Here is a 25,708-nt window from a genome sequence, read left to right on the forward strand (position 1 = left end):
AAACAACTGGTGCATTCAACCACATACTATTACCGGTACTTTTAAGATATGTTTTCATATCATTATTCTAATTGTGTTTGAAAATGTATAACTTGAAATGTACAGTCACTGTAGTTGACATACTGTAGATGTTTTACATAGTTGTTTCTGTTTTTTCATACAAATGATTAAGTCCATGTAGAAGGGCATCATGTCATGATGAGTTGGAGTTCTGGGGAGCCCAGAAATCTCAGACTGGACACATCTGTAAGAGACATTGAATGTCTTGCAGCAAAACTGTCAAAACGAACTCTGCAGCTTTCTGGCAACAGCTGGAAGTGACTCGGGCTCCAGCTGTTTAACTGTACTGAACTAGATTCACTGCTCAAGGTCAGGACCTCATCCCCAACTCATCCTCTGCAGCTCTACACTTCTAATGAATAAGCAATGTAATACAAACACAATATTTCCCCTGGTAACTCAGACATCCCTAATATCTAATCGTGTCATCCTCCCCCTCAGCCTCATCCATTATTTCTTCTCTGAAGGCACATATTCATGAAAGGTTATTCCCCCATTTATGCTCAGATCCTGTGTCTCTCTGTGGAAGGTATTACTGGAGCTATTTTGGGAGATGTGATTTTGATTTAATTACACACTGGAAGACAAATGAGCCACGTGCCAACTCAAGGGTTAACTTTGGATGGGCCCCTCTGGAGCTACAGTACGTAGGTGGTGTATGTGCTGACGCCGGGTCAATAAAGCCGGGTAGCACCAAGGATTGTGTAAGATGCTTAAAGCAATATTTTAGAAGACTAAACTTCTAATAATGTTGCTGGCAGAGTAGGTCAACCTATCAACAGATCGATGTGAATTACAGTTTTTATTTCTTCTCAGTGAAATCAGTCTTTTCTACAATAACTGTTATGGGGAAATTTATTAAATTATTTTGCCGGTAACTTCCTTATTATATTTTGAACATTTTGGCCTTTGTTCATTGGACAGCTGAAGTTAGAGAGGGAAGAGAAAGAGGGGAGCATCAAAGGTGGCCAGAACTCAAACTGATGACTGATGTCCAAAGAACACAGCAGCCGTTAAAGTGATGCAAAGAAGTACAATTTAAAACCTTTATTTTATCTTGAAAGACACTGAGGTTTCCCTCATTTGCAGTGACGTCGAGTTCACAGAAGTAGCCAACAAGACTAGCTTCCACTTCTTTCCTGTGGAACCAAAAGGGACCATGTTTGGAGTGGCATTGCTACGCCTCTATCCTGGATGACAGGTAACTATGGTTGCAACTTGTCAATCACAGGAGGCCCCGCCTAAAAGAAAACATAGCTTTTATGTCAGTTAACTCTTTATGGCACCATCATTTACAAAATGTTCTTGTTTCCAAGGCAGCTTGACACCATAATCCTATCTGGTTTTATAAATCAGACCACTGCCAGTGGAATCTCCCCATCGGCTACTTTAAATTCCTTAGGTCTATTGTTTCAACAACTAAAATCAGTTACCTTTTATAATAATAAGGGGATACATTTTCCTAATACTATGTTTAAACAACCGAATCTTTGTAAGTTCACAGTCATTCTTGATTTTCTTGTTGTTGTTGTAATCACTACATTATCTCCCTGGCTGGAATTGAATTCGATCAAAGACTGCCCACAGTCTCAGAAAATAATGAAGAAAACTCAGTTGTTTGTGCTGTGCACTGTTTACTTTTTAATTACCCTCCACCTAAATCACTTGAATCATGTCTGCACCCATTGCAGATCACTCTTAAAGGGTGGCGCTATCTGAAGCAGTTTAGGGCACAAAAGCAATCAGCACAGCTCCACTGAGATGTTTCCATATTTAACCACAGCGGGCACACACACACACACACACACACACACACACACACACACACACACACACACACACACACACACACACAGAAGATTATGCAACAAGAATTTAGTCTCGATTGCATTTAATCCCCTGTAGCAACTTAATCCCGGGGCTGAGCAAGCGCTGCTCCTCAAGCCTCCCTGCTACTAGGAAAACACAGAAGAAGAGGAAGAGAAAGGAATGAAGAGGAGAAGATATGGAAAATAATGACTAAAATGTTGAGGACCGTGATGACAGGAATAACGCAGTCAGAAACATAGCTACAGCTAATCATAAGAAGTGAAACTGTAACCTATTGAATTATGAATTGCAAAAAATGGACAACTGATCATCATGCGTTATAAGCACACTGTTTGCAGATAAAGGGATAAAGGTCAATCCCAGCCAACTCAAGCAGCAGGTGTCAGGGGTCAAAGTTCATGACCCATGTGCACATTGTAAACAAGAGCAATTACTCAATAACTGCAAATAAGAACAATTCAGTGTTACTTAAGATTTATCTGTGTGTTTACATTTCATGAAGCATCTCTAAATGACTACAGAGGGAAATACTGTACTTTTTACTCCACTTCACTTATATTACAGCTTCACTTTAGAGATTCACATTTTATATACAAAAGGTAACCTAAACATGTATTAGGTTGAGAAAATACGAGTTAACCACCCATTTAAAATAATAACTGCTTTACCTTTTGAATAATTTGATACTATCATTCAGAATGTCAGACTTTAACTTGTACTGTGGTTGCAGGTGTAGTATTGTTATTGTTCTTCTGGTTAAATTATTATTATTTATTATTAACTTTATTTGTAAAGGGACCATGTGCAATATTAAATATAAATGTTGCCATTTGATGTATTGCACCAGAGTTAGCTCAGAGCTAGTTTACATCTGCAGTCCCTCGGTTACAATTCACATAGTAATACAAAAAATAATCCCAATACTTTCATGCAGAATTTATTATACCGTAGCATCCCAAATCAAATAAACTGCATCAAGCCATTATTGTGTTCAAACACTGAAGGACAGCTGTATCCATAAACACTGAAAAAAAAAACCCAGATTAAACCTTGGTTTGTTTGCTGGAAGAAGGGTTGACTCAAAAATTGTCTGTGAGGTAGAGGAGAGGACGACCAGAAGAACAGAAGGAGGATAATAACTGAAACAGAACTTCCTCGAAAGCACTCAGCCTTGTTTTAGAACCATTTCATGACACTGAGATCTGAAGATTGTGAAGCCCTAAGTGTTCCAAAGAAGTTGTCAAGTAGAAGTGTGTTCCTCTTAAGCACTGTAATGTAGGGAAATAGTGTTTATGCCACTTTTTAATGAGGAAAAAATCTCCAAATGCAAGAGATTTAAATATCACTGGAGCTGGTCTTTATTTGTTTTGTGTTGTATTGATTTGAGGATCCTACCTGACATTGTCATGGCGCTGGATGTAGATTTTGTGAAAGATCCTTTCTGGGGGCTTCAGGAAATCCTCTTTCATCTCCATAGCTACGTTCCTGGGCAACAGACTCATTAGCAGGCGCTCCTGCATGTTTGTATGTGCGTGTGTTAAAAGAGAGGGATAAAAGAAGTTAAAATTCACATGAACACAGTCGAAAACAGAAAGTTATCGCAGGACAACGTGGTAGTGGGGATAATAAATGTGTGAAACATAAAAGGCATAAAATATATCAGAAATGAATAATGTGTTGAAATGACTCACTGCAAAAAAGGGTTGGGGGTGGAGAAGAGAATAAAAGGGACACACATTTCATTTTCAAATCGTCTCAGCACAGGTGCCTCTACCTGTTTCTCGTTCTCGTCCTCCATGCGCAGTCTCTCTTCGATGCAGTTGCGTGCCTGCAGGAAGGCCTTCCTCTGGGCTCGTTCTGTAAGGATGCGCACAAACAGGCCTGACAGGTTGACACTGGTAAACAGCACTGTGTTCGCAACCAACTGCAAAGACAAAGAAACAAACAGCTTAAATAAATGCAAAGTAAATGTTACCTTGTAATCACATTGTCATGTTGTTTTAAGAACGACATTGTTTTATTGTAAAACACTTTTGTAAACGTTTGTTGTTTTAATGTGCTTTATGGATATGATGGGATTTTCCATGTTTTTAAATGTGTATGTCCCTAATGGTGCACAGTATGCTCTCTGGATTATGTTAAAGGGAACACATCCAGTTTGACAGCGTTTTTGAACATTTATTTGGGTAACCTGAGTGTCTACTGACCAATAAATCTATCCAATCCTTTGTTTGTGGTCTGCACAAGTCTTACAACACAGAGAAAAAAATGCTCTGTTTCAAATTTTCTCAACTTGTGACATCAAAGGTAAAGGTCTGTCCTGTATGACAAAGGAGTGATATCTACTATTGAAAACTGAGGGGGGCTCATTGCATTTATAGAGACACACACACCAAAACGGAGCGTTCTGAGAGAGCTGGTTTATACGGGGTCACAAACATCCTCTGCTGCTTGATTCATGTTATATTTTGACCAAAGCTCAGCACACATTTAGCCCACAGGGGACTGTCTGAAATGGTGGAAAAGGGGGATAATGTGTACTCTATAAGACTGATATATGCATGTACACATGCGTGGATATTGCATAAAGGACATTCACCCCCAATGCTAAGGGCCAACCCTGTGGTTTAAATACTCCATAGGGAAGTTAAAGTAGCATTAGATAGGTTTTCTAAATTTGTGGTAGGTAACTTTGAAAATGTTTTAGTTCCAAGTGATCTTTTTTTTTTTAACTTAGTGTTACATTTTGTTTGTATTATATGTGTATATATCATCAGTTTGATGAATATGACATGTCATATGGCTCTGTCATGTGTCCCTATGTTATGCGTTGTGTGTGTTTTATTGTTTTGTACGTGTATCTGTTTATCTCACTGGGTTTAATTATGTTTTAGTGAATTTAAGAACAATTAAAAACATACCTTTCTTCAATGGTTTACCATTACATTCAGGGTATACACTGCACAGTTTTCACAGATTTCACTTCATTCAATACAAACTCAGGCTAAGCCAACAACAAACGCTCTCCTGTATGACAGATGGATGAGGAGGTGGATCCTAATATCTTTTTGTATTTCTGAGTGTGACAAAAATATCTGAGGATCTGTGCTCCAATTCATCCATCACAGCAGATGCACAGCAGCATGACTGTTTTAACCTTGTGCAGGACACAAAGGGAAGAGTTTTTTTTTTCTACTTCACTGAAGTTGTCTGGCTGTGACTTTTTACACAAACCAAACAAGGTCCTGTGTTCACCTCTAAGCTGAACACTAGCAGGCTGTCATCGTGTGCAGTAATTATTTATTCTTCGGAATAAAGGAATTTATTTTCTTCTTATCCTTGGCCATTCATCATGAGTGTCACAAGTGGAGTCACGTATTGAGCACATTTGACCCCTAGAGAAGCCATATGAAATTTCACTTCAACTCTAGAAATGAAGAGTAACTTCAGTACATTCATGAGAACCATAAATATACCATCAAAGGTTCATATGATATGCACACCACTTCTCACATTTAACAAACGTCCATTGCCACAGACAGACAGGTTTCCCAGTGCAATGAATAATGGATTGCCTTGAAAATCCTTTTTTTTTCTTCCTGGCAGCAGCAGTCTGTCTTTGTGCTCAGCATCAGAGCAGGCAAGTTCTAACACGTTCGGTTGATGCTCAAGTTACTTTACAGCCTTCAGTTATTAAAAGTGGACATCAGAGTGGTGTAGCGTAAAAACGCTCAGTCCTCTGCTTTCCTGCCTTCAGAAGCAAACGATTGACCACACTGCAATGAACTCTCTCTTACAACTCCATATAGTTTTTCACAGTCAGAGAGACTTTTAATTCACTTTCATTATGTACAATAATAAATGTTTCAAAAGGTATTTAATGCATAACTGTAGCACTGTATTGTTCGATCACAATTCAAGCTTTTGTTTTACATGAATAGTCTTCATGGGCAGCATAAAAAAGCAGATAGTTATGTGAGTGTGCTCTGTATGTAATTGATTGAAAAGTGTTATCTGTTCATCTAAACATGCCATAAAATATTGCCACAAGAATAACATTTGACTCATTCATTTTGGATCAATTAAGTTTAGCATAAATATAGACGGTCCACACAGAGTAAGTACATTTGATCAGAGGCCTAATAAGGTACATTATCAATTAATCTGAGCCATGTGCCAACTCATTTCTGATAAAATACGTATTTTTCACTTCCATTAAATGTTACCTCACAGAGTTTATGACTCTTTACTTGCAAGAACATTGTCTGAAACTTGTCATATTATCAGCACGCCATTTAATATTTATGTCTTTTGTTATGCAGATAGATGCTTATTTTAGTTAAGCTTTTAGAGATGTCTAATTTAGAAAAGATGCTGATTGCAACCTCAGGATTCCTAACACGTCCACCTACTGCTTTCTGAGATTAAAAACAGTGCACTGTAAACACATTAAAATTCATAGTTTTATTTAGGTCTGACAAAGAAAATGTTATTGCCTAGCTCCTTGGTAATTCTTTTTTTTTTTTTTTTTTTTCGAAATCTGACCCCTCCAAAAACCTTTATTAGACCTGGTATATATTATTTATTCAAAAAATGTAAAAAATGTTGTCTTTAAACTGTATAGCACAATGTGAAATATTTTCCAAAGAGCTGGCATATACAAATTACTTATTTATCAAGTTGTATACTCCAACACCCTTACCTCAGGAAAAAGGTATATAGACTGGGCCATGAAAGCCAACAGCTCTGCAGGCAGAGTGCCTGGGACCTAGGTGGGTGGTTAGTGCAAGCCTCGGCTGCACAGGGTCATGCCACACAGCTCATCTCTAAGCTTAATGGATTAGCTATCTCTGGTAGTACAGCTAACACTGTCCTTCACATGGCTATGCAGGTATTGCATAGCCTACATACAGGGAAAACAATCTCCTCTGCAAATGCTGTCATTGTCGGAGGGCCATGATGAACTGATCACATCTCAATTTCCAAGAAAATGCACAATCTTCACATCATGTGCTGCACCGAGGCAGAGACAGAAATGTTCCATTACCCGAGGAGGGTTTGACTGATGTGACATATCTTTCCTCCTCACACCTGATGACAGTCAGAAATATGAATGTGTGTGTGTGTGTGTGTGTGTGTGTGTTTCACTGTGACAGTAAAAGGTACAGAGATATAAATGTACAGAGAGCACTGTACCAATTTCTATTTCAGCTCAGGGAATGGCATTCATGACTCTGCCCTCTTTTTTTATAACTGATGCATATAGTGAAGGGAAAGTGTGATGTGTGTTTGTGTGTGTGCGCCCTGCCCTACTTCTTGTGTTAGCAGGATGTCATTGCGTCTTTATTCCCAGCCAGCTCCTTTGGGGACTGAATCACATCCACAGGGAAACAAACATGGGCATGCAGACTGCTATGCTCATTCATTTGTCTATCTTTGTTTTCTTTTTCGGGGGCTACAGGTACACAATCACACATGTATATAAAATGCAATACATTATAACTAATACTTATTGGCTACTACAACATACATCTGTAGAGATATTGATATCTGTGGTGTTCTATGTGTTTAAATTGGGTGAGAAAAAAGTGTTGCAGAAATAACTCACTTCGAGTTTGTCCCCCACATGCCTCTATAAGTTAAAATCCAACAGCTCATTTAAAAACTTCTTTTTTTAGTTGTGTTTTCCATTACATATCTTCATTTTTTATCACAAGAACAGTCCTTGGCAGAATAACACTTGTCAAATTTGAACAAAACCTGAGTAAATCGCGTCTAACCACGGGGAGCTGTCCTTGGTGCTGAACCGAAGTCTCTATAATGTGTTTCTTTCCATGGGCCAATGACATTACTTAACATATTGTTAGTATACGTGTAAATCAAGTTACAATTGTGATAAATAAAAGCATCTTGACTGTGAGGGGAAACATGTATACAACACACATACGCACCGTTCTCCATAGTTTCTGTGTCTTCACCGTGACAGAGGTGCCAGTCACAATCAGATGCGAGATGGACACCATTATTCCCAGCACCACCGCCAGCAGAGTCCGCACAGGTAGGAGCACATAGGCGACGAAGGTGACCAGGATGAGCTGCCACATGCCCTGCTCCGGGGACGTCGGTGGGTCCACCCCCATCGCGCCCAGGGAGAAGGGGCAGCAGAGGAAGGAAAAGGTGAAGCCGAAGAGCAGAGTCAGGTTGACAATCTGCTGGAGCTGAGTCACCTGCAGGTACTTGACGTTAGTTACGATGAAGAGAGACACGAAGATTACACAGTGCACCGGATGGGACCCCTTAGAGATGGTGAGGCTGGGGACGGATAGCAACTCCACCACGGCCAATGTGGAGGACATGACGATGAGCACGGCCAGGGCTTTTAAAGTGGAGGTCTGTTCCAGCTTCAGGTTGTAGTTCTGGAAGAGAGACTCGAGCTCCTTGCAGTCGAACTCGTCCTCGCACACGATGGTGGTCAGAGGGATAACCGGTGGACAGTGACTTCTCCTCCGCCTGGTTTTGACTTTCTGAAACGGTACTTCCTCCATGTCAGTGCCATTCATAAACTGAATACCTGCTCACAGCTTGGGGTCAAACGAAACACACCGGATCCCGGAGTAAACGATGGGGGGAAAAAAGCGCACAAACAGCACAGCAGACTGGAGGCAGAGCGTCCCGGATCGCCTGGAACTGGTGACCACAGACGCGCTTCACACACACTATCCACAGGTTGAAGTACGCTGTTTAGAAAAAACACCATCCAAACCCACCTTCATTTCTCTTTTTTTTTGTCTTGCGGGTGCAAAATAATCTTTCAAAATTTACGCGTCCGTTTCAAGCAGAACAGCTCACACGACGTCTAAAAGCTTTTTTTTTTTTTTTTTTTTTTTTTTGCGGGGCTCAGATAGGATCACGCCTGCGCATTATGAGGTGAAGATAAGACAGGTCTCAGCTACTCAACGCACAGTCAAGACGATTTGAGTGTGAGCTGCAGAGCTCCTCTGTGACTGAACAGTACATACATCATCTATTAAGGCGATGTGTTCTTTTCCTTTCCACCTACACACGGCATGTTTCCATCATTATCTGCGTAATTTGATATTTATATTCAATTCTGCTTTTCCTCTTCCTGCCTCCTTCCCTTACACACACAACAGGAGGAACGAAGCAGAATGAATTTCCCTCGGGATCAATAAAGTATCTATCTATCTATCTATCTAATGCAATGAATATTCAAATATGATATGGTTAATACTGTATATAAATGTTTTGAGACTGTGATTCAGGACATTCCCTCTCTGGCAGCTCTACTGTGTTTGCCTGGCACACACATGGCATACCAACATGCCTGCTTGCCATTCATCATCCTCATAAGATTTCTGTTTGCCAGAGAGGCAGCCACCCTCATCACCACCTGCAGCACCCCGCTTGGCATTCAGAGGGTGGTGTATCATTCATTCATTACTAGGGGAACATTAGTCATCCGTCACAGGCTGCTATTGCCATGACCCGTTAGTGCCAGGAAGGGTTTAAGTCAAGTGACAGATGGGCCACCCAAGCCAAAGTCCAGCAGTCTGACCATGTATATGGATCCTCCTGTTCCCTCTCTCTAATTGCACAATATCTCTCTCTTTCCCTCTCTCTCTTATTAGCCTTTGAGTGTTCCAGCGCTCATTGATCTAACCCAACTTTTGAATGAGGGTTAATACAATGTGACAGGTAAACAATGGGAGATGAATGGATGGAGTGTAGTAGAAATAGAAACAGAGAAGGGAACTATATTTGGCAGTCGACCAAATTCAGAGAGCAAAAAAAAACAAAAAAAAACTAAGCTCCATAAAAAAATCTGTCTGCCTGTGGAGAAGCATCAAAGACAGGGTCTGTATATGAGAGAGAAAAAAAGTGTTTATTTTTTATTTTTTTATGCTGTACATGACTCTTCAGGAGCAAGAAAAAGAAGCTCATGTAGTTTGAAGTTGTGTTAAAGCTAAAAAATGAAAAAACACAAGACAATAAATTGATTTAACTAAAAAAAGATAATTACATTCTGTATGTCTATTTTTAAGTCAAATATTTAATTATGTAATCAACTTCTAAATTGAACGCCATCATTTTGAACATTTATGATGCAAACCCTTTAAAGTGGACTCATATTACTATTGTTAGTTTTACTCTCCCCTTTCTCCTGCCAAGCAGTCTGACTCCTCCAAGTTATCTGTCTCTGCTCCCCTGAGAGGAGGATGTGGGGCACAGGATGTAGGACATGTTGCTTTCAGATAGATAGTGTTTTTTCACTCTTGTCTTTTAAAGACAAGATAAAGTGGACTTTATCAAACAACACACAAACACACTGCTGTGTCACCATAGTCTGCCTGTCAGAGATAATGTACAGGAATGCTGTAACAAGCATGTCACAGAATTGATTTGCAAATCCAACAAAACAGTGCCATTACTTATAGTATATGGACCGGAGTATACTTAATCTGCCATTGATTTCTTGTCATCACAGTATTCAATATTTCAATGTTTCCTGTGTTGCAGCTGCTAAATTGATCTTAACAATGGCGACTGAGGTTTTTCAATTTTGCCAGACACGGCACATTCTTTTGAAGCAAATGTCAGACGTGCATCAAACAAGATCAAAATCTGACATTCAAACTGCCATTTATGCATCTGCGGATGCAGGTTTGGGACTTTTTTAAGGCCGATTTGGAAAGAAGGATTGTTCCTTTACGCGTGTGAAGGAGAGCCGTTTTCCAAGGAGGACTTCACGGTATGTTTGTGAACAGGGACATTAGTGCTTGTGAGTGTAGGGCATGTACAGTGAAAAAAAAAAAGTGTCATTCCCTCCTCTGCTGATGGTCTCAGGTGTAAGTGCAAAGTCACACTCAGCCAGCCGTCGTCTTCTAAGAACAAAGAGAGGTCTTATGGGAGTTCAGGCCATGAAGCTTTACGTCAAGGGCATTCAGATAAGGAGAGAGAATTGTGCTGCTCGCTGAAAATCATCTTCACTTCCTCTATGTTCACTTTCTATTTCTGTCTTTCATCACACATGAAGCCCTCTCAGACTGAAAGACATGAACCAGAGGAGCAGCTGAAATCATGTAAAACATCTCATTATGTATACAATAAATGTACAGTACATTGCAAAATGGTTACGTGAATAACTTAATGACTCAACAGCTTGAGATCACTGGAGCAATTCAGTCTTGCCTGTAACATGTCAACTGTAAAGGATTGTTGGAGAAGCCTGCTACTAAACTTGCTTCATGTCGGGGCCTTTGGTCAAGTCCCAAACATGGCTTTTATTCAGCAAGCAGCAGATCTGTTTTCATCTTGAAGTTTTTTGTCAGGAAGAGGAAAACATAGAATAAAAAGCACATACGTTGAAAACCTCCAGTGATACTGCCTCCTCTTTAACCATGCTTAACACTTGCTGTCATCAACTGATCATCTGTAACCAAGAGGCTCAGCAGCTGCGAGTCCCACCAGTGTCCAGATGTGTTTGCTGGTCTTATAATCACAGACACATTGGCTCAACACCAGCAAATAAAAGAGCCAAGCCAGACCCAAGGGACAATGAAAATGCATGTTGTGAATAAGCTAATGTCAGCCTTAATTAAAATGTGCTAAGAAAAAAAAACAGACACCCTTTCTCACAGTTGTGAATCAGGTGTGCTGCTGTTGGATTTCCACAGAGAAACAGATACGTTTGATAACTGCAAAAGATGGAGAAACCTTGGAGAAAACAAGCTTCATATGCATCCAAACAAATCTTTCATAACCTGGTGATAAATCTGTTTCTTTTTATTTTGCTTATGAAATACGAGAATAATATTAATCAAATATGGCTACAAGTCACATATTTTTCACATAAACGTAAAAAAAAAAAGAGTCAAAATCCAGCCTTGAGCAGGACCTATCACTACTCCATTCGTCAAGGCCAAAAAACCGAATACACATAATTACCAAGTCAAAACTGGACTCCGGGAAAAAAAAATCCACAAGCTTATTATTATTTCAGCATATAGAGTGATTGGTTTGTGCACCCTAAGACATTTACACGCACAACAGATAAATATAGGGAGCTATGATATCAAATAAATCCACGTCATATCTGTGGATGCATTTGACAGTCCATCAAACAGTGCATTTTTTTAATTTCAATAATTCTTGATCTAAAACAGTCCGAAAATCTGGTAAGGTATGTAGAAGAAAAGACAGTTCAGGATGCCATGTTATGTCTGTTGAAGGCTTGATATTGATTGAGATATTCTGCCATGTTGTTTCTGGAATCAAAAATATTTAAGAATTACAAGATTCATGAGACATATGATTGGCTTTCAATCTTAATTGTTGGTTCGAGTTCATCAGAAGATAATTGATGTGCTGTATATAGTTTAAGAAAGGCTCTACATTAACCTACCTCTGATCTGTGGTGCCTTATTTTGTAATTCATATTCTTTAATCATCTTACACTTAAGGTCTCCAACAATAAGCTAAAGTGACATTTTCACATGTTATTTTCTTCTCAAAGTATCCTTGCTCACCACTGACTTATACAGGCAAAAAAAGAGAATATGACATGTTGATTGTGATGTATGATTGGTTCGAAATAAAGCTGAAAGACTAACCATCTAATGTATTCCTGATGCAGAACCTTTCTTTCCCTGGATACTATACATGATATGATCCTGTTTTCCCACATGACAGCTGGCTGATTGCAACCTTTTGCTTATCAACCTACACATCCCTGGGACTCGCTCAGCATCTCCATTACAGACAACACCACCCCTCTAATCTTCCACTCACATCAGCATTGCTAATAAGCCCCACTGCCAGAGTATACACAGTATGGACACATCTATTTCAGCAGCAGACCATGATGGGAGCCTGCAGTGTATTTATCCATCTTTATTACAGTTAAAACATGCTTCATCTTGTGATAAAAACTATCGTACTTTAAACCTGTGGGGTAAAGGAACAAACAAATGTAGTATAGAACCTTTGATATTTAACATTGGAAAATGAAGACTCTTGTTTATAACGACAAGAAGTAACCACCATGCCTGTTGCGCATGTGTGTGTCGGGGTGCAAGCTTATAATGGATCAATAGCCATCAGGTGCATGAGATTCGAGTGCAGCACCCTCCCATTGTGAAAGCCTCTTAAAGCCTCTGATAGTTCAAGTAATCTGGGAGAGGCAATGTTTGAGTGTGTGAGAGTATGTGTGTGTTTGTGTCTGTTCCATGTGCTGTGTCTCCTCCCACAGAGGCCGTCTGCAAAAGTATCACGTGAACCACTAAATATTAGCACTAGAAGTGTTCACTGTGCAGCTCGGGGGGAAGGTGAGAAAGAGAGAGAGAGACGCAAAGTAACACAATCAGAGAGAGAGCGAGAGAGAGGTGTAAACGAGGGTGTCATGGATCTGAATTTAAACTCAATTGAAATCATGATTAATTACAACTTTGATCACCATTAGTATGCAGTTTTTAAGTCACGTTTAATGGTGCAGAGGCTTGCCTGGAGTTTTTGATTACCGGTAGATTATATTTAACCTAAAAGTAGGTGTCAGAGTGAGGGGGCTAAGTGGGGTTTAGTGTCTTGCTTAAGGGCACATTGGCAGGCTAATTTCCAGTGTTGGCCCACACCAGGACTTGAATAACCAACCCTCCAATTCCCAACCCAAGTCCCTACAGACTGAGCTGCCCTGGTCAAGCTGTGTTGAAAAACACAGCTTGAGGGGGGAGGGTAAAAGATAAGTTCACTGTCAGATATCACTGAAACATTGTTCCTTTAGGGTCCAGATTTTTTTCATTGGGGTTGGTGGAGACCAAAACAGATAAACCAAGACAATTAGACACGCTTGTCTGACTTGCATGCAGATATACGATGAATGTTGTGAGTGTCGTCAGTTGGAGAGTAATGGCCAATGAAGCCATCACAAACAGAAAAGGCTGTGTTAAGGCATAGGAGAAAGTTAGCAATAGTTCTTTGGGTGAGGTGAGGATGCCGATCAATAACCAGGAGAAATTGGCTGTTTGTCTTGATCCTAATTAGAGCCGAGTCAAAGCAGATTAGCTCACACCTGAGACCCTAGCAAAGCTTTTTTTTCAAATAACAGCTCCCTAATTATCAGGCTACCTAGAAGCAAGAGACACGTAGGTCAGCTTATGAAATCTTTCTTCTCAGAAGACCATAAATAAACTTACAATTTATTTATGGGGTTTTTTTTCCAAAAGGGGGATGGGGGGGCGGAAGGGTGATTAGTGACATGATCCTTTCAAATAAATATAGTTTCCATGGAATGCAGAGATTAACTGTAAACCTTTGTTATCAAAGTCAAGTCTGTTAAAACCAGAGTTCAGGGAAAGGTTAGTGAGTGGAGGCCATGGTGAGATTAGTATGCGTTGGTAGCACTGTGTTTATGTGGTGTGTTGGTTTGTGTGTGACTGCGCATGAGTTTGCAAGCATGACAGAAGCCCTAGTCCTCAGCCGAGTGTTGCAAATCAACAGTTGCTATAAATAGTAAATACCGTCTTCATAGGCCTCTGTCATTCTGTTTTCCTTTTAAAAACAAACCAAGGTTATAGTGTATGTTTATTTTGAAATGTAATCAATGTGAGAAGCTGATCATTTAATTGAAACACCTTTTAACGGATCACTATGGCTCATTTGGGTTTAATCCAACACAAATTTTAAATGTTCAGAAATAAAAACAATGAAAATCACAAATTGAATCTCAGGATCTAAAAATGAAATGTCAAAACATGATCAGTGTTTAATGGGTTGTGATATACTCCATTCCTATTATGAAAAGATTTAGGTCCAGCAAAAACAATTAGGCGTTAAAACTGACAAAAAAATTAGACTTATTCTTTAACACTTAACCACCTGTTATTTGACTGCACCTGGCCATTTGGATGCATGTTAAACCTAAATCATAGTGAAACTCAACCTTTTGACCTATGTTTAAAGCACTCTATTTATCTGAAATAAATATAATAGACAAAATTAGATCATTGAGCAACTTTTTCCGTCAAAACAGTCAAGACTGGTGTTGAATTTTGGGACATTTTGGTAGAAAGCTTTTTTCCCCCCCCCAATAATCTACTCCATGACATGGCACATTTTTCAAAAAGACACTCTGATCCAACTAATAAAAACGAGCACTAACATTCCTCACACATATATAATAATAATAATGTCTACAGTATAAACAGAATATAAAAAAGAGTCATGGTCTTACTCTTTTTACATACATGTGGAACGCCAAATTCGCAATTAATATTGTGTCAAAAAATTGAACCACATAATTGTTAACAAACTTTCAAAATGTTATCACAGCTTTACTTTGTCAAATAAAAGCAGACAAATAGCCAAAAACATTTTAAAAAATGTGACTAATCTTAGCCTCTTGTTTTTAAAACGCTATTTTAGCTTTATACCCTATGTGTTATCAAATGTTCAATATTTCTTTCTTTCTCCAGTTTTTTTTCCAAGCTTTTAATAAGACAATGTGTACTTGGATGAAACGCCTCTGTTCTCGGAACAAAGACACTGTTCTCCTGAAATGGCAGAATAAGCCTCACCATACCTAATGCAAATGGACAGGCTGTGTGTAACTGTAAAGCAACAGTATGTATCTGTGTTATGTTCACGGTTCCTCACCAAGCTTGACCTGGTTTGGTCTGACACTCCTGCCAGTCTGCATACAGAAAGAACATTCACACGAAAACACTACGAAGCACAAACACTCACTCACACACACACACACACACACACACACACACACACACACACACACACACACACACACACACACACACACACACACACACTAAAGAGTCTTTCCCATGATGCATGTACACGTGCACACAAACACACAACCATCCAGCTGGCTATCAAATATTGCTCTCCAAACACAGAGACTCCAAGAAAAATAAGTCACACAGTCAACCACACACAGACACTTGCATTAAAACCACAAACAGATGCCATCTCTGGGTCAATATAGCTCCTCATTCAAAGAGATGGACAGATATTTGTAGAGCTGTCACCAATGATGATAAGTCTATTAACCCCAAGGCTTCTGGGTCACACAAGAACCTTTTCACTTCCACCATTTCCTACCTCTGCACTCAAATCATGAATGAGCAGCAGGACTCGGGAGCAGAAATGTCAGCTCTCTGTGTTTGTTCAAACCAACTGCAGCAATGACTGTATCAGACTGAAGAGATTGCTCGTAAGTGGCTCTTTGTGTTATTTTTCTACTGGTGATAAATAGGACTCGGCCATTTAAAAGGAAGCAGCAACTATAGAGAAGTAAATGAGAAAATGTTATCAGGTCAGTGGTCATGATGGTATACATAAACAGATGAGGATACTGTATGGAAAAATGAAATATTTAAAAGCTAATCATTAAGCAGAGACAGCAATTGTTGAGGAGCAGGAGCAGTGAAGGCAGAAGACTTCAGAAGAAATAGTGCTGGGGGATTTAGAGCAGCTATTTGTTGAGCTGCAATGCTAAGTGGAATAAACATTTTAAGTGCTAGAACTACAGCGGTCCTAAAACCAGCTCTGAGGGACTCCCCAGAGACACCAATAAAGGATTATGTGCCTACTACTATTACTTCTATAGTTTTTTTGGGCCCATCTATTCTCCCTACCTTTCCTCACACACATTCATTGTATTGCTCTCTTGGGAGCGACAAAGTGAATGTGTATGCAGTCTCCCTTTAGAACTACAATTACATCATTTAAATGACTCCAAGCCCTCTTTCCATCTCATTTCCACTGAATGACTTAATCATGTTAGTCCAGTGAGTCAATCAACATTAGTTCATTTAGGAGCCTGATTTGTGAGTAGGATGTATGTGTATTTTTGAACCAGCTGGGATCCACACAGCATTGCAAGATGAAGCTAAAGTTCTGCAAAATTATACAAAGAAGAATAGATATTTGGTGATATCATATTTACGTGTTTGTACATGTGAGATATTTAACTCCCTTTGACTGATTGCCATTGCTAATATATGCATATAGTTTTTTTTCCATATAATGCAAAGATCACCAAGTTTCTCTTGTAGTAAATTTAAGATATTATTTCTATCCTTATCATGATGGCATCTGGAGAACTGCACCGTAGAAGGGCTGAAGACAGGGCAAAATAAGAAAATTGGCATAAAAAGGTTGCATTTAAAACATGGTGTACATATTTAAACATTTTGTTCATACTGTCACCTTTGTGTAGCCAATGGTTACACCGCATGAGAAAAATAATCATCACATCAGTCATATAAATAGATTTCAGTATTTATAGAGACCCATACCATGTTTGTTTTAAAAAAATGCTCTGGCTGATACAAATAAATGTCAATTTTAGATTGTACGATAGTTTGATCACAAGTTTATATTCCATTCAGCAAACAATTGTTATTTGGGGTTAACTATTTACAGCAGAAACAGACAACTGCTTAACAGGGGTCACAAGTTGTCAGTAATAGCATAGATCTAAGAGGTTTTTAAGATTGGTCGTTGACAATTCTCAACAAAATGTACAAATCTGACCCAAAAAATCATGGCAAAAACAATCAAGTTAAGTGATATTATCTTAGAGACATACGTAGCAAGACCTCAGTAAGAGATGAACTGGGAGAACAGACGCCTCTTCCTTTGAAAGACTTCTACCAACTTCAGCCTGTTTCCAGTTTTCAACAGCATCGCATTTGAGGCCGGTAACTTTTTCCTTGGCTCGGCTCGGCTCAGCCGTAACAACTCACAGAGTTCACCGATGGCCTCAGGGGTACTTAAGTCTGCATTTCCTCTCACTCATGCATACTAAAATCACAATCCAAGTAGATACAAGGTTGTGTCCCTTTCATGCACACATTTATATATGTAAGCAATGTTTTGGATGCATGCTGACACCTACTGTTCATTTAAGGCACACACTGAACTGTACAATTCTCTCCACTGTGTTACAATAAGACATTTAAACAGAGTATGTACATTTAGGCTTTTATTAATCATCTGCAGTATAACTACATTGGTAGTTTTATTAGAAAACATCTTAAGAAATTGTGCAGGATGTTGATGGGTTCAAAGTTAGAGTTATTCCAAGATATCATTTCTTTTATCTTCAGATAATTTCCATTAAGCTCATTTAAACACACACACACATATATATATTTGTTGTAGGAAAGTAGACATTAAAGTTTGTATAAAGGCATCATGACATGTAACTTTACTAATGTCATAAAGACAAGTTCCCCACTCCGGACCTCCTCTGTCCTTTGGACACGGTTGAATCTCTGTAACGTCGGTCAATTTGCACTTGAGGTTTGGAGCGAGCATTTGGTCAAGGTTGTGTAAACAGTTTTGAAAGGCACAAAGATTATGTTGTGCTCTGTACATCTGTTCATTCTGAGGCGAGAAAAAAAAAAAAAAAAAAAAAAAAAAAAGAGAGACATGCTTTGTTTTGTTTTGTCAAGAGAAACACAGTCTGATCTACAGCATAGCATCAGAGCACAGTATATCTCAATATGAAGCATGTCATATGAAAGATAAGGAAAAAGACAACAGTACCAACTGATTTGAGAGGTTTTCCTATGCAAATACCTACATACATAGTGCATTCCCTTTGTTTACCATGCTGCATAGTTTTTGCCTTAATCTAGGTAACAAATACATACAATATCCCATTTCCAGTTTAGTAAGCTGTATATTCAAGTAGAAGCCTTAAAAAGCGCTTTTCTATACACCTCTCCCTCTTACAAACATAAACAGCAATAGTCATTTAAGGCAAATATATTTGGAATAAATGAATGAATAGATGAAGATTATTGCGACCTCCTCCTCAGGCTTGTATGACATTTGTCTATGGAAGAAGCTTCTGGTTGTCGGTTCAGTTCCTCCCCTCTTAAATAACAGTTCCCTTTTAAATAACCTCCGACTCATGTTGTGCCAAAGCCAGAGGCAGTGTTGTTCCACATGGACCCTGGAAATGATGCCTGTGCAACATCATACACACACACAGACAGAAGAAAAAACAAAACAAATTTTAGGTCAGCGGGGGTGGGGGGGGGGGGGGGGGGGGGGGGGGGTGTCTCCCACTAAGGTGGCAGAGAGAGTCATTCATTACAGAAACTTCATAAGTGTGGAGGCTGCCCCCCATGCTGCCAGTAGGTGGCACTAAATCACACTATAGAATGCATCATTACTATTCGACTGTTTTTGCTTTTCCTTCACATATTTTCATGCTGTCATGCACATTTGTGTCTTTTTCAACACACTCCACATGTCTGTGTGACTTACGTGAAGTACTCAGATTTGGGCGTAGTGTTTGTGTTAAATTCTGCCACCGGAACGCCCCTGGATGCAATCTGGGGGCCAAACATGGCTGCTGGGTAAACAATTGAGGAAGTCCCAACCTACAAGGAGCACATGAGGATCAACTTAAAAAGATCAGTACAGTGATGTTTTTTCAGCCTCAAGGCAATAAGAAAAATAAAAATATGATTGCATATCTAACGTGAAAATGAGGATAACTCACCACCAGACAAAGGTCACACGTCTCCATCTCTTTCTCCACCTTGGTCAGGATATGGGAGTCCAGAGTTTCTCCAAAAAACACCACGTTGGGCCTCAGCAGACCGTGGCAGTCACTTTGGTCACACCTTGATGCAGCAGCACCAAATAGTTCTGAGATGTTTAATATGTCACGTTTCATTTTAAAGTGAGAAGTTGGCCGTAGCACAAAAGAAAGACGGACACAGGCCTCATTTCAAAGACTGTGAGGCCAGAGATGAACGAAGAGCAAAAGATGTCACTGTGCGACGAAAAACAAGCTCAAGAAGATGTGAAGAAAGAAACAGACAGAGTTCAGGCAACTCTCTTTCCTATAGGTCTTAAACTGTTCCTTGTTGCTGTTCTCACAGATATGTTTGCGTGTGACTCACACAGCTCACCACTGCCCCCAAGTGGAGGCCCTGAGTGAATGACTTGTAATATACAGCGTGCGTCTCTCTCTCACCGTATTGCCAATTCTAACTTCTTCACGTGTAACTGCACATTTATGTGCCTGCTCAAAATCTCCATAAACTGATCATGACTGGATTGCAAACTGCTTTAATCTTCATGCATAGAAGGTGCCAGCTTTTGTTGGGTGATAATAGTGGTGTCTTGACTAAGCTTATTGTTTAAGCAAGACATCATTAAAGCAAGGAAATGAATGAAACAAAACATAGGCATGTAAAATCGTCGGGCATAGAGTGGTGCAAATCGACTCGGCAAATGCCAAAACCCCTCGTTGCAACGCAGATGCAAATTGAGGCGAGAGACGGCCCTCGGTGGGATCTGTCAAACGTGTACCCGAGAGTACAAGACATCAGGCAGTTCGCCCGTTTAATGGAGGGAAACTCTTAGCACAGTGTGCAACACAAAAGCACTACAAGAGGCTCAGTATATCTTGAGCCTCTGTGTTTGTAATAACAACTGACAGTAATCTCACCTCGGCAGTTTATCCACTGGAATCTGTGCATCAGCAACATCTGGGCCAGGCGCGCTGCACGTGAAGAGAAGCCGTTTCATTGGAACACGAACCAGACAGAGGTCAAATTGAAGACACCGTACGACAAACTCTACATATTTATTAGGTTGTGTATATTTTAGAGGCGCTGACTTTTACCCTTTGTCCTTAAGGGCAGCACATATGGGGCTCTGCTTGTTCACGGTCAAGTGTCCACAGCTCACACAGCGCGTCTCCGTCAGACTCCCTGCAGGTTAACATGGAAAACACAGCTGTTTGTCAGTAAGGCTCTCTCTCTCTCTCTCTCCACACACACACACTTTGTAAACAACGACGCCTCTGTCGCACTGACTCATACAATTAGTCCTTGTTGTGCCGTAAATCGGCCTGAACCTGTATGAAAGCAGAGAGCCAGAGTTAGGCCCTAACGGGATAATACTTGAGGTGATGTCATCACGAGACTGTTTTCACCGAGCCTTAAATATGTGAGGAACTCTGTGTGGGCTCAGGCAATGTTGGCTTTGAAATGACCAACTGGGAATCACAAAGTCTTCCTATAATCGAGGGGAATAAAAAAGGACACAACAAACGGGCTGTCACAGTTTCCAGTTATCAATGACTACAAGAGTAGGGACCCTTCGGGTGTGTCGCGATTCAATTTGATTTCGATTCTTGGGGTAAAAATTCGACTAAGAATCTATTTCCGATTCAAAACAATTCTGGATTCATATCGAAGTCTATTTTTGAATTAGTACATACATCTGCACCGACTCTGTGAGCGGATACATTGATCAACAGAACACCAGAAACCAGCACTCATGCCTCAGACCTCCAGCCAGTATCCAACAAACTAACAATCAATAACTTTTGTAACCTCAACCTAAAACTGTTTTGTGTCTGTGCTGTGGGTCCAGCTGCGCTCGTTCTAACAGCTTCAGTCATCTGTGGGACAGAGCAGCAAGAAATGCAGCCAAATCTGTCATTCCACAATCTGTCATTCCACTCCCTGCTTAGTGCCTGAGCACTAAGCAGGGAGTGATTAAATAGCCCTGGGAAAAGCATGAAATCTTTATAAGTTCTGACTCTATCTAAAATCTAAGAAGAAAAGAATCTCAATTTGTACATCAATCGTTTTTTACCCCACCTCTACTGACAACAGAGAACTTTGGGACTTGATGTATTATTTACCAGTTGTAATCTGAATATCCTACCAGGAAATGAATCCTCTGCATCTTAAAGGAAGACTACGCACCTTGTTCATCCAGTAGATGTCGCCCTTGAGCACCGGCCTTAAACCTAAACTAGCTGCTGCCTCCTCCCCCTCCTTCTAACTTAAATTAACCTGCGATGACCGACACCTAAAGACACTTATGTGACGTCCAAATAAGAAGTGCGTATGTTTTTGTTTTTTTTCCTCTGGTCCTTGACTAAAACAGCTTTACAGGCAAGGCCGTCCTGTCCATGTAAACTCAGCTCCAACAGCAGCACAGCTGGCAGGACTCACACTTCTCACTCATGTAGACAGTCAGCGCTCAGAGTTTACACAGGATAAACTTGAGCCTCTCTCAGTCACGCCATTCAGAATGTACTATTTTCTTTGATTTCCTATGAAATATCAGGATTAAAATCACATCTATGGCATGTAGTTCTAGCCTTCCTCTCACCGTGAACCTTGAGCACGCGTTTCGAACCGGCCTTTCGATGCAGGTCGTCTATGCACTGGGTGATGACGACCACGGTGCGCCCCTGCTTCCTCAGCCGAGCCTCACACTCTGCTATAGCCAGATGTGCAGCGTTGGGCTTCTTGTTTAAAGCCAGCTCCCTCCTGTAATGGTAGAACTCCCACACCCGAGATGGGGTGCGAGAGAAGGCCTCTGGGGTTGCCAGGTCCTAAGAATACATCGACGTAGGACATGTTTAGAAGCTGCAAAGATATGAAGCAAACGTGTAGTGGTCTAAGGTAAGTTAGGGAGGGGGGATGTAGCCTGTAGCTTCATCTTTCTACAGCCCATCACAAGAAGCCATATTATGAAACAAATGCTTATCTCTTCACTGGCTGTAGCCCTTAGATAAATCCACAGAGATGTGTGAACACTTATTATGTAAACAGAAAACACGCCCACTCATCAACAAGAACTCTGAACCACAGCTGTAAAAAAAATAAAAACTCATTACACTTATAACAGAGCGCTGACCTAAATTAAAATACAATAAAGCAATTATGTAATCAGTTACAAGTGCGTCTCTTTTCCAGTTGTTGTTTTCAAACCTGAGATTGCCATTTCCTCCACTTCTCATTTTCTCCCCTGAAGGTTGGGACTCCGCTCTCGGCACTCACACCTGCTCCTGTGATGATGGCTATGTGCTTCGCTTTGGACAGGATTTCTCGGAACTCAGACATGTCTAAGGGGGGGGGGGAGAGGACAGGATTAGTTCATTTATATTTAGATCCCCCCCCATTCAATAACTTATCTTTTGCAATCGAACCAAAATCAGCAGATTGTACTGAATAATAACGGAACTTCTTCTTCTTTTTTTTTTTTTACATCTTTTCCTGATATTCAGACCTCTCATTAATATTTTACACTTTACAAATGATATCTTTATTTAAATTCTCTAACAGCAAATATTGAATATCTCCATAGTTCCTATTTGATCTGGAACTATGTAGGTGTCATGAAAACTACTGCGTCAGTAATATCCCATAATGCTACAATATCTACTTTATTTTGAAGTTATCCTTCAAAATCTTCATCACAACTTTTGAGAGAATACTTTTTCACATTTAGTCGTCGTCATTCTGAAGGATAAACAGTTAACTTACAAACACAATAGAACACCGATGAAACACAAAACACTTTTGTTGGGTTTTCTTTTTTTTTTCCTCACCTGAGCTGGGTCTCGTGTCCATCAGAGGTCCTCTCCTCACATGAGTGGAGCACATGCGAAGACCCAGAGAAAACACAGCTCGACTGTGAAGGAGCATCGTTGCTATTGTTTGAGATTATAAGACGAAGACATAAAGACAGAGGAGAGAACACAAAATTAAAACAACTGTTAAGTCTAGTACATGTTTTTTTCATCGCATTATGAATTTTTGGTATTTAAAAAAAACAAAAAACTATTCAACCTGAACTATATTGGACTTGTTTTTGTCTGTTTGTGCAGCCAAGTTACCTTTAACCCCCCCATTACTTTAACTTAAACCCACACAAAGACCTCCAGGATCAAAATGTCATGTGGTCCAGAAGACCTAGATTTAGTAGAGAGTGAGTGAAGCCATGAGAGAAAAACCCCCCCAAAAAAAAACCTCTTATGTCTTTTAGATTAATTCCACTAATAGTTGAAGTAGTCATGTCACTTTAAAAGAAGTGATTATGTCACACCCTTAAACAACAAATAAAAAAATACAAACAGATGTAGTTATAAGACTGCATGCACTGTGGTAGAGCAGTCCGGATCGTGGTCTGTTCTGTGATTGTTATAACACTGAGGAAGCCTGGCCACTGATAAGACAAACATGTGCAGACAATACACTTCCATAGATAGGATGAAAACGTAAATCAAGTTTAGCCACCGTACTGAGACACACTTCAATACAATAAAAAGACCTTTGGGCGTACCCTGCATGTCTGAACTTTGTGCCAAATGTGTGGAAACAGGTTTTACAAGCTGCCAGGTGTAATGTTGAAAAGACTACAATTCACTACCGCATAGAGATGCAGACATGCCGCATGATATATTCAGCTACTTGCACTCACTGTTAAAGGCTGTTTGTAGATATACTCAAAGACAAAAGTTTTCTTTCAAGCTAACCAACAAGCCACTTGTCTTTGAGTATTTTAACTAAGGGAAACTGACTTTATATGACCCGCTGCAGAGTCCTTCACACATTAGCATACACTAGTTTTTAGCTTGGAGTCAAAGAGTGTCGTGCTTCCTGATAGGCTACACAAAAAAGACGTCCACACATGTGAATAAACATGAAATATAAGACCGTAACATGTGTATTTGATGACATTCTCTTGGTAACTTTATCGTACTTACCACGCTATGCTATAACCCACGACGAAAGGAGAAAAAAAAAAGTCACGCCGAGTTTACTTGTTTACCTCCGCCAACGCAATTATAATGAGGGGCCGTAAACGAACTATACTGTCGCAAAACGCGTTTAAAAAAAAAAAAAGCTCCCAATTGAAGTTAAGAGAGAAAAAAAGGTGAAACTTTAGTTTAAGAGCGTCATCTAGTGGCAATGCGCCGTAAATGTCTCTCATTCAGGACTGCTCAAGTTAACGTGGCATTTCAATATGATGCACTATTGAAGGGTTCTTGTAAAAAAATGTCGAAATGGGATTATGTTTAATAATTTAAATTTATGCAGAAATGTATTTAAATGCTAAAAGGGTGCTTCTTCTTAGGCTGAAGTAGCACACGTTTGTGTAGTTGATTGCTTAACAGCGGACCTATTGTAGGCTTAAATAATTACAGCTGGATAAAGAAAATAGCCTCGTCTATTCATAAATAAATGCTACCTTAAGTCAGCCCCCCCCCCTTCTCTCTCAATGCCTGTGTGTGTGTGTGTCTGTGTGTGTGAACTCCCTCCCTCTTCTCCATCAGTAGCTTCTTCTCAGTGTGTGAGTGACTGGCCGTGGTGCTGGTGGTGCTGCTGCTCTTGCCCCCGGTCGGCCAGCAGCAGTAACCATCTGGACGCAGGTTCAGATTAATGGCGACCACTCAAGACGGCAGCAGAGACCGCAGACCCATCCGGAGACTCCGCTCCAAGAGTGACACTCCTTATCTGGTTGAATCCCGGCTGTCCTTTAACCTGCGGACAGGTAGGCGCTAACAAATCCACCCTGCACCCCCCCAAAAAAATCTCTCAGATGTTTTTTTCTTTCCGGATGTCTTCATTTGTGGGTATCTAGACCTAAAATGCACTCCTGTTTTACGCGAATGAAAATGACAACACCATCTCAGTAGGCTGCTTCGCCTGTGGGCTGCTATTCCTATGAGATTATACCTCCAAAAATGCAATGGATAGCTCTAAATATCCTGGTAAAGAAGGCTGATATGTGACTGAAATGTTACGCAACTTCGTGGACCAACGCTGGTGGTTTCTGACCTGTCTGGCGCAAAAAACGCAGGGGGAGTTCAGATTGACTGTGAAACGTGAATTATACAGCTTTAAATGCCGCTCATGTGTGATTTCTGAATTTGTCAACGCTTTGTAATTGCTACCACTGTAAATCAAGCAGTTACATAATATGAAGAAGCTTCAACGTGACCTGGCTT

The 25,708-nt window shown here is 40.1% G+C and overlaps 3 protein-coding genes across 4 annotated transcripts in view; 1 reads left to right on the forward strand and 2 right to left on the reverse strand.

The window, feature by feature from the left end:
• Nucleotides 1-9,055, reverse strand: part of LOC306826744 (adenylate cyclase type 1-like) — a 37,708-nt gene extending 28,653 nt beyond the window's left edge. For both annotated transcript variants that reach the window (XM_079348252.1, XM_079348251.1), the window contains exons 1-3: nucleotides 7,842-9,055; nucleotides 3,665-3,814; nucleotides 3,286-3,404 (exon numbers count right to left, since the gene is read on the reverse strand). In XM_079348252.1, the coding sequence (XP_079204378.1) occupies nucleotides 3,286-3,404; nucleotides 3,665-3,814; nucleotides 7,842-8,450 (878 nt within the window). In that variant the 5' untranslated portion in view covers nucleotides 8,451-9,055. The remainder of the gene's footprint in view (nucleotides 1-3,285; nucleotides 3,405-3,664; nucleotides 3,815-7,841) is intronic.
• An 8,840-nt stretch (nucleotides 9,056-17,895) lies between these two features.
• On the reverse strand, nucleotides 17,896-24,627 carry LOC306826714 (NAD-dependent protein deacylase sirtuin-5, mitochondrial-like). Its single transcript, XM_079348198.1, has 9 exons — nucleotides 24,464-24,627; nucleotides 23,306-23,407; nucleotides 22,686-22,819; nucleotides 22,081-22,306; nucleotides 20,576-20,663; nucleotides 20,399-20,452; nucleotides 19,442-19,565; nucleotides 19,204-19,319; nucleotides 17,896-18,899 (listed from the first exon to the last, which is right to left on the reverse strand). The coding sequence occupies exons 2-9, from the start codon at nucleotides 23,400-23,402 to the stop codon at nucleotides 18,827-18,829; spliced, it is 912 nt and encodes a 303-aa protein (XP_079204324.1). The 5' UTR covers nucleotides 23,403-23,407; nucleotides 24,464-24,627; the 3' UTR covers nucleotides 17,896-18,826.
• Nucleotides 24,628-25,022: 395 nt separating this feature from the next.
• LOC306826709 (phosphatase and actin regulator 1-like) overlaps nucleotides 25,023-25,708 on the forward strand; it is a 65,230-nt gene continuing 64,544 nt past the window's right edge. The window contains exon 1 of the mRNA XM_079348191.1: nucleotides 25,023-25,251. Coding sequence (XP_079204317.1) covers nucleotides 25,140-25,251 — 112 coding nt within the window. The 5' untranslated portion in view covers nucleotides 25,023-25,139. The remainder of the gene's footprint in view (nucleotides 25,252-25,708) is intronic.

Source organism: Symphodus melops (genome assembly GCF_947650265.1).
Source record: "Symphodus melops genome assembly, chromosome: 7".
Taxonomy (NCBI): Eukaryota; Metazoa; Chordata; class Actinopteri; order Labriformes; family Labridae; genus Symphodus; species Symphodus melops.